At 38.3% G+C, this 13,139-nt stretch overlaps 1 protein-coding gene across 3 annotated transcripts in view; it reads right to left on the minus strand.

The window, feature by feature from the left end:
* Positions 1–398: 398 nt before the first annotated feature.
* Positions 399–13,139, minus strand: part of WARS2 (tryptophanyl tRNA synthetase 2, mitochondrial) — a 111,306-nt gene continuing 98,565 nt past the window's right edge. For 2 of the 3 annotated variants that reach the window (XM_011982190.1, XM_011982187.1), the window contains exons 4-6: positions 11,385–11,470; positions 3,281–3,399; positions 399–2,543 (exon numbers count right to left, since the gene is read on the minus strand). In XM_011982190.1, the coding sequence (XP_011837580.1) occupies positions 2,095–2,543; positions 3,281–3,399; positions 11,385–11,470 (654 nt within the window). In that variant the 3' untranslated portion in view covers positions 399–2,094. Of the gene's footprint in view, positions 2,573–3,280; positions 3,400–11,384; positions 11,471–13,139 lie in introns of all 3 variants that reach the window. The other variant, XM_011982196.1, reaches the window with a different exon arrangement.

Here is a 13,139-nt window from a genome sequence, read left to right on the forward strand (position 1 = left end):
ACCAGGCAAGATTCTCTTAATAATTATGGGCCAAGTTTGGACCTGAACAGTTCGGTCACTTAAAAAAAAAACAACAGGTTGCAAACAAGTCCACCCTCACCAATGCATAGACTTTGGTCCCTGGAAGTTATCACAAGTTATTTGTTTTTCTCCTCTGAGATTCTTTCCATAGTGCCTTAGTTTTTTGGAGGAAAGGTATTGCAAGGGGGTAAAAAACCACACAAACAGATAAACAGATAATTGGCTTGATAGATCTACCTTTAGTTTTGTCATTTTCCAGTATTCATAATCCTTTCAAAGTTTCCTTTAAAGGGGAAAAAAAGAGGCCTGTAAGAAATAGCTCAAAGAGGTTCTAGGATTTATAGACATCCCATTCCAATATAAGATACAAAAGGCAAATAGATCTACCTTTAATTTTGTCATTTTCCAGTATTCATAATCCTTTCAAAGTTTCCTTTAAAGGGGAAAAAAAGAGGCTAGTAAGAAATATGCTCAAAGAGGTTCTAGGATTTATAGACATCCCATTCCAATATCAGATACAAAAGGCAAAATGTTTCCTTTTCCCATGATCCAGGCTAGCTCCAAGAATCCTAAAAAGGATCTTTTAATTTGGATTCTGAGATGTGGTGTTTTGTGGATTTACATGTGTTCTGACACGAGGACCACTCTACTTCCTTAAGAAACATGAGCAAAAATGCTTTGCTCAACAACCTAGTTAGGTATGTACAAATGGTGATCATGGTCCTTACTGACAAAAAACTTATAAGCAATTTCTGTCACAAAATCGATCTTCCTAACAGGTCTTGTTGTATAAGTCAGGATTATCATTTTCATTTTCAAGTATCAGAAATAGAAGTGCAGAAAAGCTAGGTTTTAGGGTGACATTACTTAACTGAGGTAGAGGCAAGATGAGAAGCTGTCAGTCATTGGGAATATCTGATTTATCAGTCTTCACTGCTGTTGTAGACTGGCAGAACCTATTTCAAAGTGTTTCTGCAAAAAGCATAGAGGAGAGAACTTGGGACCTGCCTTGGGGATTGTGATGGGGAAATGTGACCACGGTTGTCTGAATCCAGATTTTAAGTTCGCATCTATTGGCTGAATTGATGATATAAACGTCATCAGTCGTTCCAATACCCACCTTCAAAATCAGAATGTTTAGAGTCTAAAAAATGTTACCTTTCAGCATTTTTATTTTTTGGTACTGATGAAACAAGCACTATTCTTAAGAATAAGGGGTAAGAGTTTTACTCTCAGATTTGCTTCTCTTATGGAGTGATATCGTACAAGCTAATTGGATTCTCTCAGCCTCACTTTCCTCATGTGTAAAATGACACTAATTCTCCTAATTCATAGGGGGTTGGTGAGACTAAACTGAAATGAATGCAAGAAAGTACTTATTAAGAATATAATTCAGGGACTTGGGCTCTTGTACAGTAAATAAATCAAGTCAAAATAATGCAACCTCCTTAGAAGATCATATCCCATATCTCTGAATTAAAAAACAAATTATTGCTGGAACAGTTGGTGTCATCTCTTGGAAAACAAGTTAATCAACTTAAATATATTAAATCAGGCACCATCTCAGTGACAAACTATAAGAATGGAATTGTTTTTATGAGATCTGAATACAAATTAGCATCTGATCAAATGGCATCTCAAGGATTAAACATCTAAGAACTCTATATATTGCTTTATAAAAGGGTTGAAGTAGATAAAGTGTGCATCTGTTACACTAAGTACTCCAGAAAGAAGCACAAATGACACTCCATTTCCCAAATTACTCCTTACCTCAATCACATTTGTGTAGGCCAAGGAGTGTGCCTCAGTAACTGGGGATTCAGACAGCTATGCCTTATTTATTTATTTATTTATTTATTTATTTTTGTTGTTGTTCACAGCATTTTGTTGATGGGGTTTGGAACACTGTCGTATTTCAAAGCTACAAAGCAATATTCATCAAATAAAGCCAATAATCAGCTATACCAAATTAAATGTCCCAAAACTATAACTTTGTCTTGTGAGGAAAGCTGCCGTTATCAGAATGCATGGAGTGCAAGGCGCAAAAGCCTTACTGTGGTTCGTTGAAACTTCCTATAGAAAACCTACCAATTTCTTCACCTCCTGGCACACAGGGTATGCTAATTCTTTGGCTTTTGCTGATCCAATTTGTAAAACTTTCTCTAAATGGTCCTTGTCCAGCTTCAGTTTTTCAATTTCACGCTTAATTGGGGCAAACTTCTCAATCACAGCATCTGCCACGGCCAGCTTGTAGTGAGCAGTGTCCATGCCCGCGCTGCGGCGCACCACTTCCTCCACCGACAGCCCCGTCACCGCGGCGTGCACTGCCACCATGTTGGACACGCCAGCGCGGCCAGCCGGGTCATAGGTGACCTCCGAGGTGAAGTCCGTCACAGCCTTGCGGAATTTCTGCACTATCTCCTCTGGGCTGTCTGTTATTCGGACAGTGGCCAGTTTGTCAGGGTCTGATTTCGACATTTTGGCAGAAGGATCACGGAGGGATTTTACCTTCTTCATGGATGCTAGGTTAAAAACACCAACACACACATACCCAAAACAAAAACAAAACAAACAAATCACCAAGATGTATATACTGACAGTTCCCAACTTGCAATGGTTTGAATTATGATTTCTCAACTTTACAGTGGTATAAAAGTGATATCCATTCAGAAGCAACTGTACTTGAAATACCCACACAACCATTTTGTTTTTCACTTTCAGTATAGTATTCAATAAATTACATGAGATATTCAATACTTTGTTGTAAAATAGGCTTTGTGTTAGATGATTCTGCCCAATTATAGACTAATGTAAGTGTTTTGAGCATGCTGAAGGTGGCTAGGCTGAGCTGTGATGTTCAGTAGGTTAGGTGGGTTAAATGCATTTTTGATTAACAGTGTTTTCAACTTACAATGGCTTTATCAGGATGTAACCCAATTATAAGTCAAGAAGCATCCGTTTATACTTTGTAAATTATGTACTACTTTTTAAATATTATTATTTTAAATTTTTTGTCTCTTCCATACTTTTAAAATATTTTTAGTTACCCTTTCCAATAACCCAACATCTTTTTCAGTAATCCAATGTGGTCTACTTACTAGTCCTACACTAGAGAAAACAATGAGGACTCTAGTTACAGATCCTGAATCCTGTCTACAAGAAAGCTGAGGTTAGTCCCAAGAAAGTTCCAAGCCTGTCTATTGTCCAATCCTCTCTTTAGAATATACCCTGATGTAACAATTATAAGTTTGTTACTTACTTAGAATGGACTTGGGCACTGGAAAGAACTCCCCATACTTCTTGTTGAAACCTTCTGCTAGGTCCTGAACTAGTTCCATGTGCTGGACTTGATCCTCCCCAACAGGAACGTGTGTGGACCTTTAATAAAAGACAGACAGAAAAACACAGCAAGGCTCTTTCTTAGAGACAGAAATGATATTGCAAGCAGCTGCATTTCCTGTGAATATTTCACTGTTGGTGTTCAACAAATGTTCACCAACTATAGAGGGAATGTTTAGACCTAAGTCTTTATCTATGGATCAGACAAAAGCCAAAGAGATGTTTCTCTACTCTAGTTGTGTTTTTTCCATAGCAGAGGAATACAGCCATCAACACCAGAATAACAGGATCTTGCTGGGAGGGAGGAATGGGATTTTAAATAGCATATGCTCTAGGCACAATTGTGTTTTAAAACTACTCCTCATTCCCTCACCCAGTCAGCACATATTATCCCAGGCCTGACCAGATGCTTTTTACCTCAGAACTGCAGCTCACACTTGAAAGACACCCCACCCCACTCTTCAAATCAAAGGCGGCAGAAAGTTCTTCAGGCAAGAGTTTTTCCTCCCTGTCACATAGGGAGTAATTCAATATTCTTTTGCAGTAAGCTTCATTTTCAAGTACATTGCAATCACAGGACAATTAATATGTTGCAGAGAACTTAAAATCTACAAGTACAGTGTAGATGGCTATCAAAAAGCAAGTTGGAGAAAACATGAAGTACATTGACATTTATGTAAATTTTATAAGTGCACATGGAAATATATCTGTAGTAATAAGCATAAAAACATACTGGAAGCTCCTCCCCAAATTTATAATTGTAGCTGCTTCTAGAGAAAGTGGGAAGGAAATAGATCTGAAGAACAAAGGAGACTTGAATTTTATCTGTAATATTTCATTTTATTAAGAAATGAAGATGTGAAACCAAAAATATTAGAATATAGGGAATGACTTTATCATGACTTTAATCCCATATGTAAAGTTGGCAGTGTCAGATCATGACACTGCAAACTTTATTACATCAAATAAGGGAAGAATGAACCATTATAGAGAAGTCTTGATGAGGAAAATTTTATACTGAAGACTTATGGAGGGATAAAAAACAGGCGATTTTATATATGTAATGCTTGGCTGGGAGTTTATACTTGATAATACAAGTAATACAGTGCTCTGAGGTTTTTTTAATCAAAGAAACAATATTGCCCGTGTGAAAAAAGTAGTGAGACATCATAGGCAAGTTTCTTAACCTTTCTAAGCCTTCGTTTCCTCTGTAAAGTGAGGGTCATGATGGAGCTTACCTCATATGGCTCTTTCATGGATTACAAGTATACTACTTGATAGTAATTGGCTCTATAAATGGTTGCTATTGATATTTCTCTCTATATATATATACATTCATTAATATCTGACATGATGAAGGACAAAATGGTAAAATAAAGATACTATAAAGAACCCTGATGAGGGGTACACTGACTTTTTTCACACCGGATCATTTTCCTTTTTCAGAGCTGACATACCACAAATAAGAACGCATAATCCCAGAGATAGTCACAGACCTGGGCAGTGATCCTGATATGCATAGAAACCTTACTTGAAACTGACAGTTCACATATCTGATCAGGTAATCCCAAAACATAAATCGCATGTTACAGGAATTCTGAGAGCTCTTTTAATTTAAGGAAAACAAGAACAGAACAATCAATGGAAAGGCAAAATGTAAGGACCATGACAGCAGACCCAGAAGGCGTTTCTCTTCTTCTAAGGCCAATAAGTGAATGTTGACCAGGTACAGTGGCCCGTGCTTGTAATCCCAGCACTTTGGGAGGGCAAGGTGGGAGAGTCACCTGAGGTCGGGAGTTCGAGACCAGCCTGACCAACGGTGAAACCCTGTCTCTATTAAAAATACGTAATTAGCTGGGGGTGGTGGTGCATGCCTGTAATCCCAGCTACTTGGGAGGCTGAGGCAGGAGAATCGCTTGAATCCGGGAGGCGGAGGTTGCAATGAGCCGAGATTGCACCATTGCACTCCAGCCTGGGCAACAAGCGTGAAAAGCCGTCTCAAAAAATAAATAAATAAATAAAAAGTTAAAAAAAAAAAATAAGTGAATGTGGGAAATTCTACAGAATAACTGTTAGGGCCATAACCACTGCTGTCTTCCACATAGCCTGGAGTAGAAAGCCACTGGATCAGTGAGTGGCAAAAACAAAAATATTCCTTTTTATGTTTTCGTAAGCACTCATAGTCCTACATGATACTCCTTTCTGGGATGTACATGCAGACACCCCACCTTTGTAACTTTCTCTTCTTTGAGTGGACTTTGCTACATCTGTCTTGTAATTGTAGTTAGGCTGACATGCAGAGGTCACCTGGACACCCCCAAGCCAAATTAGCCAACAGAGCAGGTTAAAAAACAATTACAGTAGCCCATAGGAAATCGCAATGGACTGCAACTAACACAGAAAAAACAATTACCATAATCAATACACTTAAAGCACATCAAAATGAATATTTCCACATGTCAAAATGGTTCCAGATTCACAAAGCAACCAAACTAAACAGAAAACACATTTAGTTTTCATAATGACTCTGCATGCATCTTTGCCTGATGTCGGTTCCTTGCCTCTTTTCTAACAATTCTGTGGGGGGGGTGGGAGGGTTGGCTTTTTTTTAAAAAAAGGATTTAAAAAATTTTAATCTTTTTCACCTGCCCCTATTGCTCCACTTGGCTTTTTCATCTGATTTTAGTGTGTTTGTTTCTCGCCTTCCCTCCCTGTGCTCCTGCTGCTTCTTTCACCTCCTATAATTTATCTTGGCCTTTACTTCTCATCCAGTGAGTTTACACTTTACATTAATTCATTTTGTCTTTGATTCTATTCACTTATGTGCCTTATTCTCTTCATATTTCCAGCCTTTCCCCTCAGTCTTCCTTTCACTTCAAATAATTTAGTGTTGCTCTTTAAAAATTTATATACTGCATAATGATATCCATATTAATGTGTCTTCTCTTTTTTCTATTTTCCTTTTTTTTTTAAGTTACTGACTGTGCTTTCTTAGACACAACATAAAACAAAAGCCTTTCATAATTTTGATTGTTATAACTTCTGTCACATAATAAGGCCTCTGATCTTCTCCTTTGGTAACTAAACCATTTTTCTTTTGCTTAGTTCCTTTTTGCATCTATGATTACTTAAGATCACCCCACCCTTCCGGCAGAATTAGTGTCCAGATGAATAATCATTGCCTACATATATCTGCTCACAGAGATTTGTTGTCTTATTCTTTCTTTTTCTACTTTTTTTGGCTGTGTTTGTAACTTTTCAGTGCTGCTGCCTTTGACCAGCCCAGCTGGGACAGGAGTTTGGTGGTGTTTTCTTGTCATAAAGGATTCATTTCTCATCACTAGTTGCTTGTTGGATATGCAATAATGACTCTCTAATTCAGCAATTACTTACTGAAGACCCATGATGTGAAAGACCTGGTGCTGGGTACTGTGAAATATATAATGAAGGGTTTACTTTCTAAAGATTTAAGACCTCCAGGAGGAGAGATAATACCCAAGGAAGCTCTGAACTCTTCTGGCGAGTCCTCCTTCAGCATCCCCTACCTCAGTGAATGGCAATGCTATCAATCCAGTTGGGTAAGTCAGAAACATTGGGTCATCCCTGATACCTCCCTCTCATACACATCCAGTCCTATCCATTTTACCGCCTAAATGTTTCTTGTATTTGTCTACTTTTCTTCCTCTTCACTGTCACCATCATGGCCCATATTAGACTATGAAATAGCCTCTAAACAGATTGCCCCAGATATTCTTGTCTTCCTAAAATTCATTCTCTGTATTTTAATCAATTCTCTTTTAAAGGAATGAGTCATATCAAATTCGCTGTATCCTTGAAATGTACAAATAGCTTCCTGTTGCTCTTTGGAGAGCACACTGGATTATCTGTTGACACCTCAGCACCATTCTCTCCCTTCTACGCTACCTCTTGATTTTCAGGGGCTGGCAGCCTGGAAACTACATTTCTCAGACTGCCTTTCAGGAGGGTTCTGGTTTGGTATAGGCCTTTGCCTAATAGAAGTAAAGTGGAAAGAGAAAGATAATAAATTGTTGCTTAGGTAGAGTGGGTGAATACGTGCATATGAGCAGACTGCAGAAATGAGCAGCAGGTTCCTGAATCTCAGAAAAATCCAGGCTCGACTGGCCTCATAAAGAATGAAGCACTTCAAGAACTGGAAGTCTCCAAAGCAGCTATAAGAACTCTAGCATTCTTAGAAAAAGCTCTCAAATGCTGTTCTATGACAGTCTCAAAAAAAGAGAAATAATAATAATAATAAGCTCTCAAAAAGCTTATTTTCAGTGGTCCTCAATGGCAGTAGCCTGATTCTTAGACATTATGATGACACCTCTTCTCTGACTCTACCAGCCTGAAGTTTCCGAGCAATCATTTTGCTCTCTATACTTTCTGGGTTTTGGTTTGGTTTGGTTTCTGCCTGCAGTTTCTTGAAGACTCTGTTGTCTCATTTTTCTATATCATTTTTGCTTTCATTTGCAGTCTTTTTTTTTTTTTTTGAGATAGAGTCTCCCTCCATCACCCAGGCTAGAGTGCAGTGGTGTGCTCTCGGCTCACTGCGGCCTCCTCCTCCTGGGTTCAAGCAATTCTTGTGCCTCAGCCTCCCAAGTAGCTGGGACTACAGGCACACACCACCATGCCCAGCTAATATTTTGTATTTTAAATAGAGACAAGGTTTCACCATTTTGGCCAGGCTGGTCTGGAACTCCTGAGCTCAGGTGATCTGCCTGGCAGGGCCTCCCAAAGTGCTGGGATTACAGGCATGAGCCACTGTGCCCAGCCAGTTTCCAGTCTTCTTATCCTCTTCCCAAATTTTTCAAATTCTTGAGAAAGATAATCTGATTTGCCCAGATACTCACTTTCATCTCTATCTGAATGAACTTAGTGAAATCTCTCTGAAACTTCATTTCCTCATCTGTAAAGTGGGGATAATACCATCCACTTATTTTATAGCCCTATTGTGAGAACTGAACAGATAATGAGTGTGTAGCAGTTAGTAGATGACTGGCAAATAATGCTCAACACATGTAAAGTCCTTCCTTTCCTTTCCCTCAAGGCCATGTATAGTGCCTTTTCCCGGATCAGTGGCATTGTAGGTACTTAGCAACTATTTGTTGTTTATTAATAAAAATTATATGTGTGTGCCTTTATGTGTATGTGTGTGTATGCATATATATACACACATATATATATATAAAACACATATACATACACACAGAGAGAGAGAGAAAGAGGGAGAGACATACACAGAGAGAAAGAGGAGAAACAAATATTTACTTAATATATAGTCAGCTATTTGAAATTAAGGATTTGGAAAAATAATACAGATGCAGAATAAAAACTATGAATACTTGCTATTTTTGAGCATTGGAATATTTTGTCTGTATTCAAATTTCTTGTGCTTATCATACTCTCCAGTTAAAGATGGTCTCAGCTGTCCATTCCTGGGTTCCTTACCAAGTTCCGCCAAAACATTTACATAAATCTTTTATAAACTTATCTGAATGGCTCCTCTTCCATTCCTTTCTATTATGTTTGTTCTCTGACCCACCATGCCACTCATTCTGATGATGATTTTGATAAAAGGAAACATTAATATTTGGCTTGCATCAAAATTTTATGAAGAGGTTACATGTAGATTTGCTGGTAGGGAAAAAAACACAGATGTTTTATCCACCCTTCATTCTACCATCCTACCTATCTACATTTACAATACAAATATTCAGAGACATTCTGGCAATGATCTTTTTCAAAATCCAGAAATGTCTGGAACAAAGCAAAATAAAAACAAATAAAAATACCCTCAAGTGCTTCATCTCTGTTATAGGGAAAACAATGATATAGCCTAAAAATCAAACCTGAGTTTGAGTCCTGACTCTGCTACTTATTATCAAGCAATTAGGAGCTTCTAAACTTGAGAAGAAACATAACGAGACAAATACAAAATGTACATTAGTAGAAAAAGTGCTGTAGCCCCATAGTCTTGCCCAGATGTTCCAAAGTCGACTAACTGGCTACACAACTTCGGGCAAGTTGTTAAACCACATTGGGCTGCACTTGTAAAGCAATGGAATTAAAGAAGAGGCTCCTTAAAGCTCCTTTCCATCCTTTGCTTCACGATATCATTAAGAGTGCAGTCACTCTTGTTGAAGTTTACGCTTTTCCATAGCCCTAAGCTCAGAGGACTCTCCCATTACAGCTCTTCAACTGTTAAGGAAACCTACCATGCTCATGTGTTTTCTTACTCTAGTGCTGACAATTCTCAGCTTTTGTTTTTTGTTTTCGTTTCTGGAGCCAAGGTTTCACTATTTTGCCCTGGCTGGGCTCAAGTGATCCTCCCGCCTCAGCCTTCCAAGTAGTTGGAACTTCAGGCATGCAACATGATGCCTGGCTAGCCTTTGGTTCTATAAAGAAGTAGGTCTTGAAACAAAATTAGACAACATTGTAATCATCAAAGACATAGTCATCATTAGTCATAACCAAGTAACAGCTCCTAGTCAGAGTACTGCCTGGCCTATATTTCATTTTAATCCTCTAATAATCCTGTGCTTAATAATGATTCCCATTTTACAGGTGAGAAAATCAAGTTTCTTCACAGAACCTTTTCAAGCAAATATCCTACCTCTCTAGAAAATGTATTATTAAGACTTTCATTATACTTTCATTTGTTACTTATTGGAGAATATTGTTCTAGCCTTTTAAATAAGTCAAAAGCTACTAATTACAAATAATAAATGTTATCAAGAGTCCAGCATACAAGTTAATACAACAAACAGACAAATAATCCTTGCAAGTTTTCATCAGAATTGAAGATAGGCTGCATGTACTCATGGACATTCCCTGTTTGTAGAGCTAAGCAGCTGCCCTTCTGGCTGTTTCTGTCATAATTGCACAAGGGTTCTGGAGTCATGCCACGAGGTACAGATACTGTCGTCTTCATGCTGTTATCAGACTTCCATGCAAAGAACTGTAGTTCACAGCTTTAGGGGTAAGGGATGCAAAAACATTGGGGAAGTGTCTTCTTTTCCCAGAAGCTTTCACAGTAGCATGGCCCTAAGTGCATGCCAATTGGGAGGCTTTATCTCTAGAAGGCCAAATGGGGGTCAGAGGAGGCTGATGAGGGGTTAGCATGGAAGAATTGAGAGGGGGATGAAATCAGAAGCCCTGGCCAGTAGTACAGCAAGTGCAGGGATCAGCATCCTCAGGTGTATATATTTTTTAGGACTTTAAGTGGCAGCAGTAGCTGACTGGATGGATTATGGGTCCAGGAAAAGTACAAGTACCCTATATCATATTTTAAAAACTCACTCTCAACCTGTAGGTCTAATACAGTGGCTATTTAAATTTAATTAAAATTAAATAGAAGGTAAAGTTCAGTTCCTCTGTGGCACTAGCAACACTTCAGATGCTCAACAGCCACACATGTGGCTACTGGCTACAGGATCTAGCACAGACATAGAATATTTCCATAAACACAGAGAGTTCTATTGGACAGCATTGCTTTAGAGTCTAGAATATATAAAAAAATCAACATTTAAAATGTTTGAAGTTTAATCATCACTGGGGAAATATATATGGCATACTGGTTATGAGCACAGACTCTGTATCCAAACTTCGTGGACTCAAATCCTGGCTCCAAGCTTTGCTAATTATATGACTTTGCGCATGCTATTAACCACTCTGTCCCTCAATTTCTCCATCTGTAAAACTGGGACAATAAGAGTGCAAATTTTAGAAGGTTGTTGTAAGGGTTGATGTATGTAAAGCACTTACAATGGTTTCCAACACGTTGTAAGTGCTATTTAAATGTTAGCTCTTAATATTATTAGTTTCTCACAGAAACATACTTCTATAATGTAGTACCTATTTCTGGGGAATAGATATAAACTGATTCAGATGTCTGACCCTTTCTGCACTTCCCCCTGCCCATGAACCAAGTCTGTATTGAATAGGTTAAAACACTCTCTAGTCACCATGAGTATGTACAAGACCAGGGTGAACTCTCTTCTTACTTGTACAACAGAATGTCGGCCGCCTGGAGTACTGGGTATGTGAGCAGGCCCCCCGTGCCATCGTGCTTCTGCTTGGTAGTCTTTGCCTGTGAGAGGTGAAAAGAGAGGAGGGTTAGAAATCTGAAATCTGACTTGAACCTAATTATACTGCTAAATTAAGAAAATTTTAAAACAAGCAAATTGTGATCTGCAGCCACATGTAATAACATTATATGTGGGTTCCTTTTTAGCAACTCTAGCCATCTTCTGGCTCACTTGTCTTCACGCTCCAGGCTGAGGCAGGAATAAGGACAGTGCATTTCACCACTGCCCCTTTAAAGGATCCTGCCCTGCTACTATTTCTTATTTATTTTATTAAAGTAAGGATACAGGCATTTATTGGGTCCAAATCAGATAAATTCCAGATTTCACAGACAAGGTCACAAATTATCATGAAATTAAATCTCTACAAATTAACTTGAGTTAATATCAAAAGCTCTATTGTTCATACGTGGAAACTTCCCAAAAAGTCTCACAGCATGCTACTGAGAAAACTGGAATGTTCCCTTAAAATCCCATTTAAATAACAAAAAACAAAAAATCATGGCATTTAAAATAAAACTAAGTGAGAGAAATTTTCATCTAACCAATCCTAATGACCTGTCTTGATCCTTAGGTGATTAAGCATGCTGAAGCAGTGAGGGTCAAGTGACCCAATGAACAGTACAGGTTGTATAGACCAAAACAGTTCCTTAATGGAGAAGTTGATGGAAACACCTGAGATGATATTAGAAACATTTAATAACTGGGTAGCAATAGATGTCGACTATAAACTACTACTGTGTACTCAGTAAACACGATCCTAATGATGCTAACTTCCTTGCTGCGGCTGCACATTGCTGACATGTCGTTTGGTTCTCTGAGTAGAGCTATTTATCAGATGGGAATACTCTGTGCAGTTTCAAGGCCTAAGGTATAGCATCTCTTGTAAAAATAAATGGATGCTTTGGTATGTAGACAAATCTTACCCATTTAGTTAATGTGAATCATTTCCTTCAAGTCTGATTATTTCAAAATGAACTGGGCAACTGAATTTATAAACTTGTTTTATTCCAGGGACCAAGCTCATGAGCTTACAAATTTGGGGTACCCCTACCAAGGTGCAGACACACTTTTTAAGGCTCAATCTGAAAACACAACAGCTTCTCTCCTTAGTCATCTTAATTCTGGTGTTTCATAATTTAGTTACAAACTTTTCTGAGTATACTTCAAGTGGTTTCTGGCTTATAGCAACCAATGCTCTAGGCCATTCAAACGAAATTTGAATGTTTGAACATACAATCTCTTCACTACATCCCCTAATTAAAAGTTCATGATAAAGGCTAGTTCACAATTATCACCAGGTAAAGATAATGAAAGCTTAATTTGGAAATGTGCAAATTGGAAAAGAACCCAATTTTTAAAAGTTGCCATCCCAATTTATAGCCTTTTCATATTAGCGTAATGGACCTTGAAATTACAAGGGAGAGGGAAAATGTGGAGAGCATTAATATTTATTGAGTGCCTATTATGTGCTCCAGATGTTTTACATATATGTTACTGATTAATCCTCTAAATAACCCTGACCTCAGCAACCCTCACCCCACCCTTCTGTGCCACTATTCTACCTTTTGCTGTCCCAATGGAAACCAAGCTAGATGCCCTTATCAGATCCTCCATGGCACTGGAATCCGGCCCTCAGAGCGCTTCTTACACTTTCTTATTACTTATTTAATT

The sequence above is a fragment of the Mandrillus leucophaeus genome, unplaced genomic scaffold (genome assembly GCF_000951045.1).
Source record: "Mandrillus leucophaeus isolate KB7577 unplaced genomic scaffold, Mleu.le_1.0 Scaffold1054, whole genome shotgun sequence".
Classification (NCBI taxonomy): Eukaryota; Metazoa; Chordata; class Mammalia; order Primates; family Cercopithecidae; genus Mandrillus; species Mandrillus leucophaeus.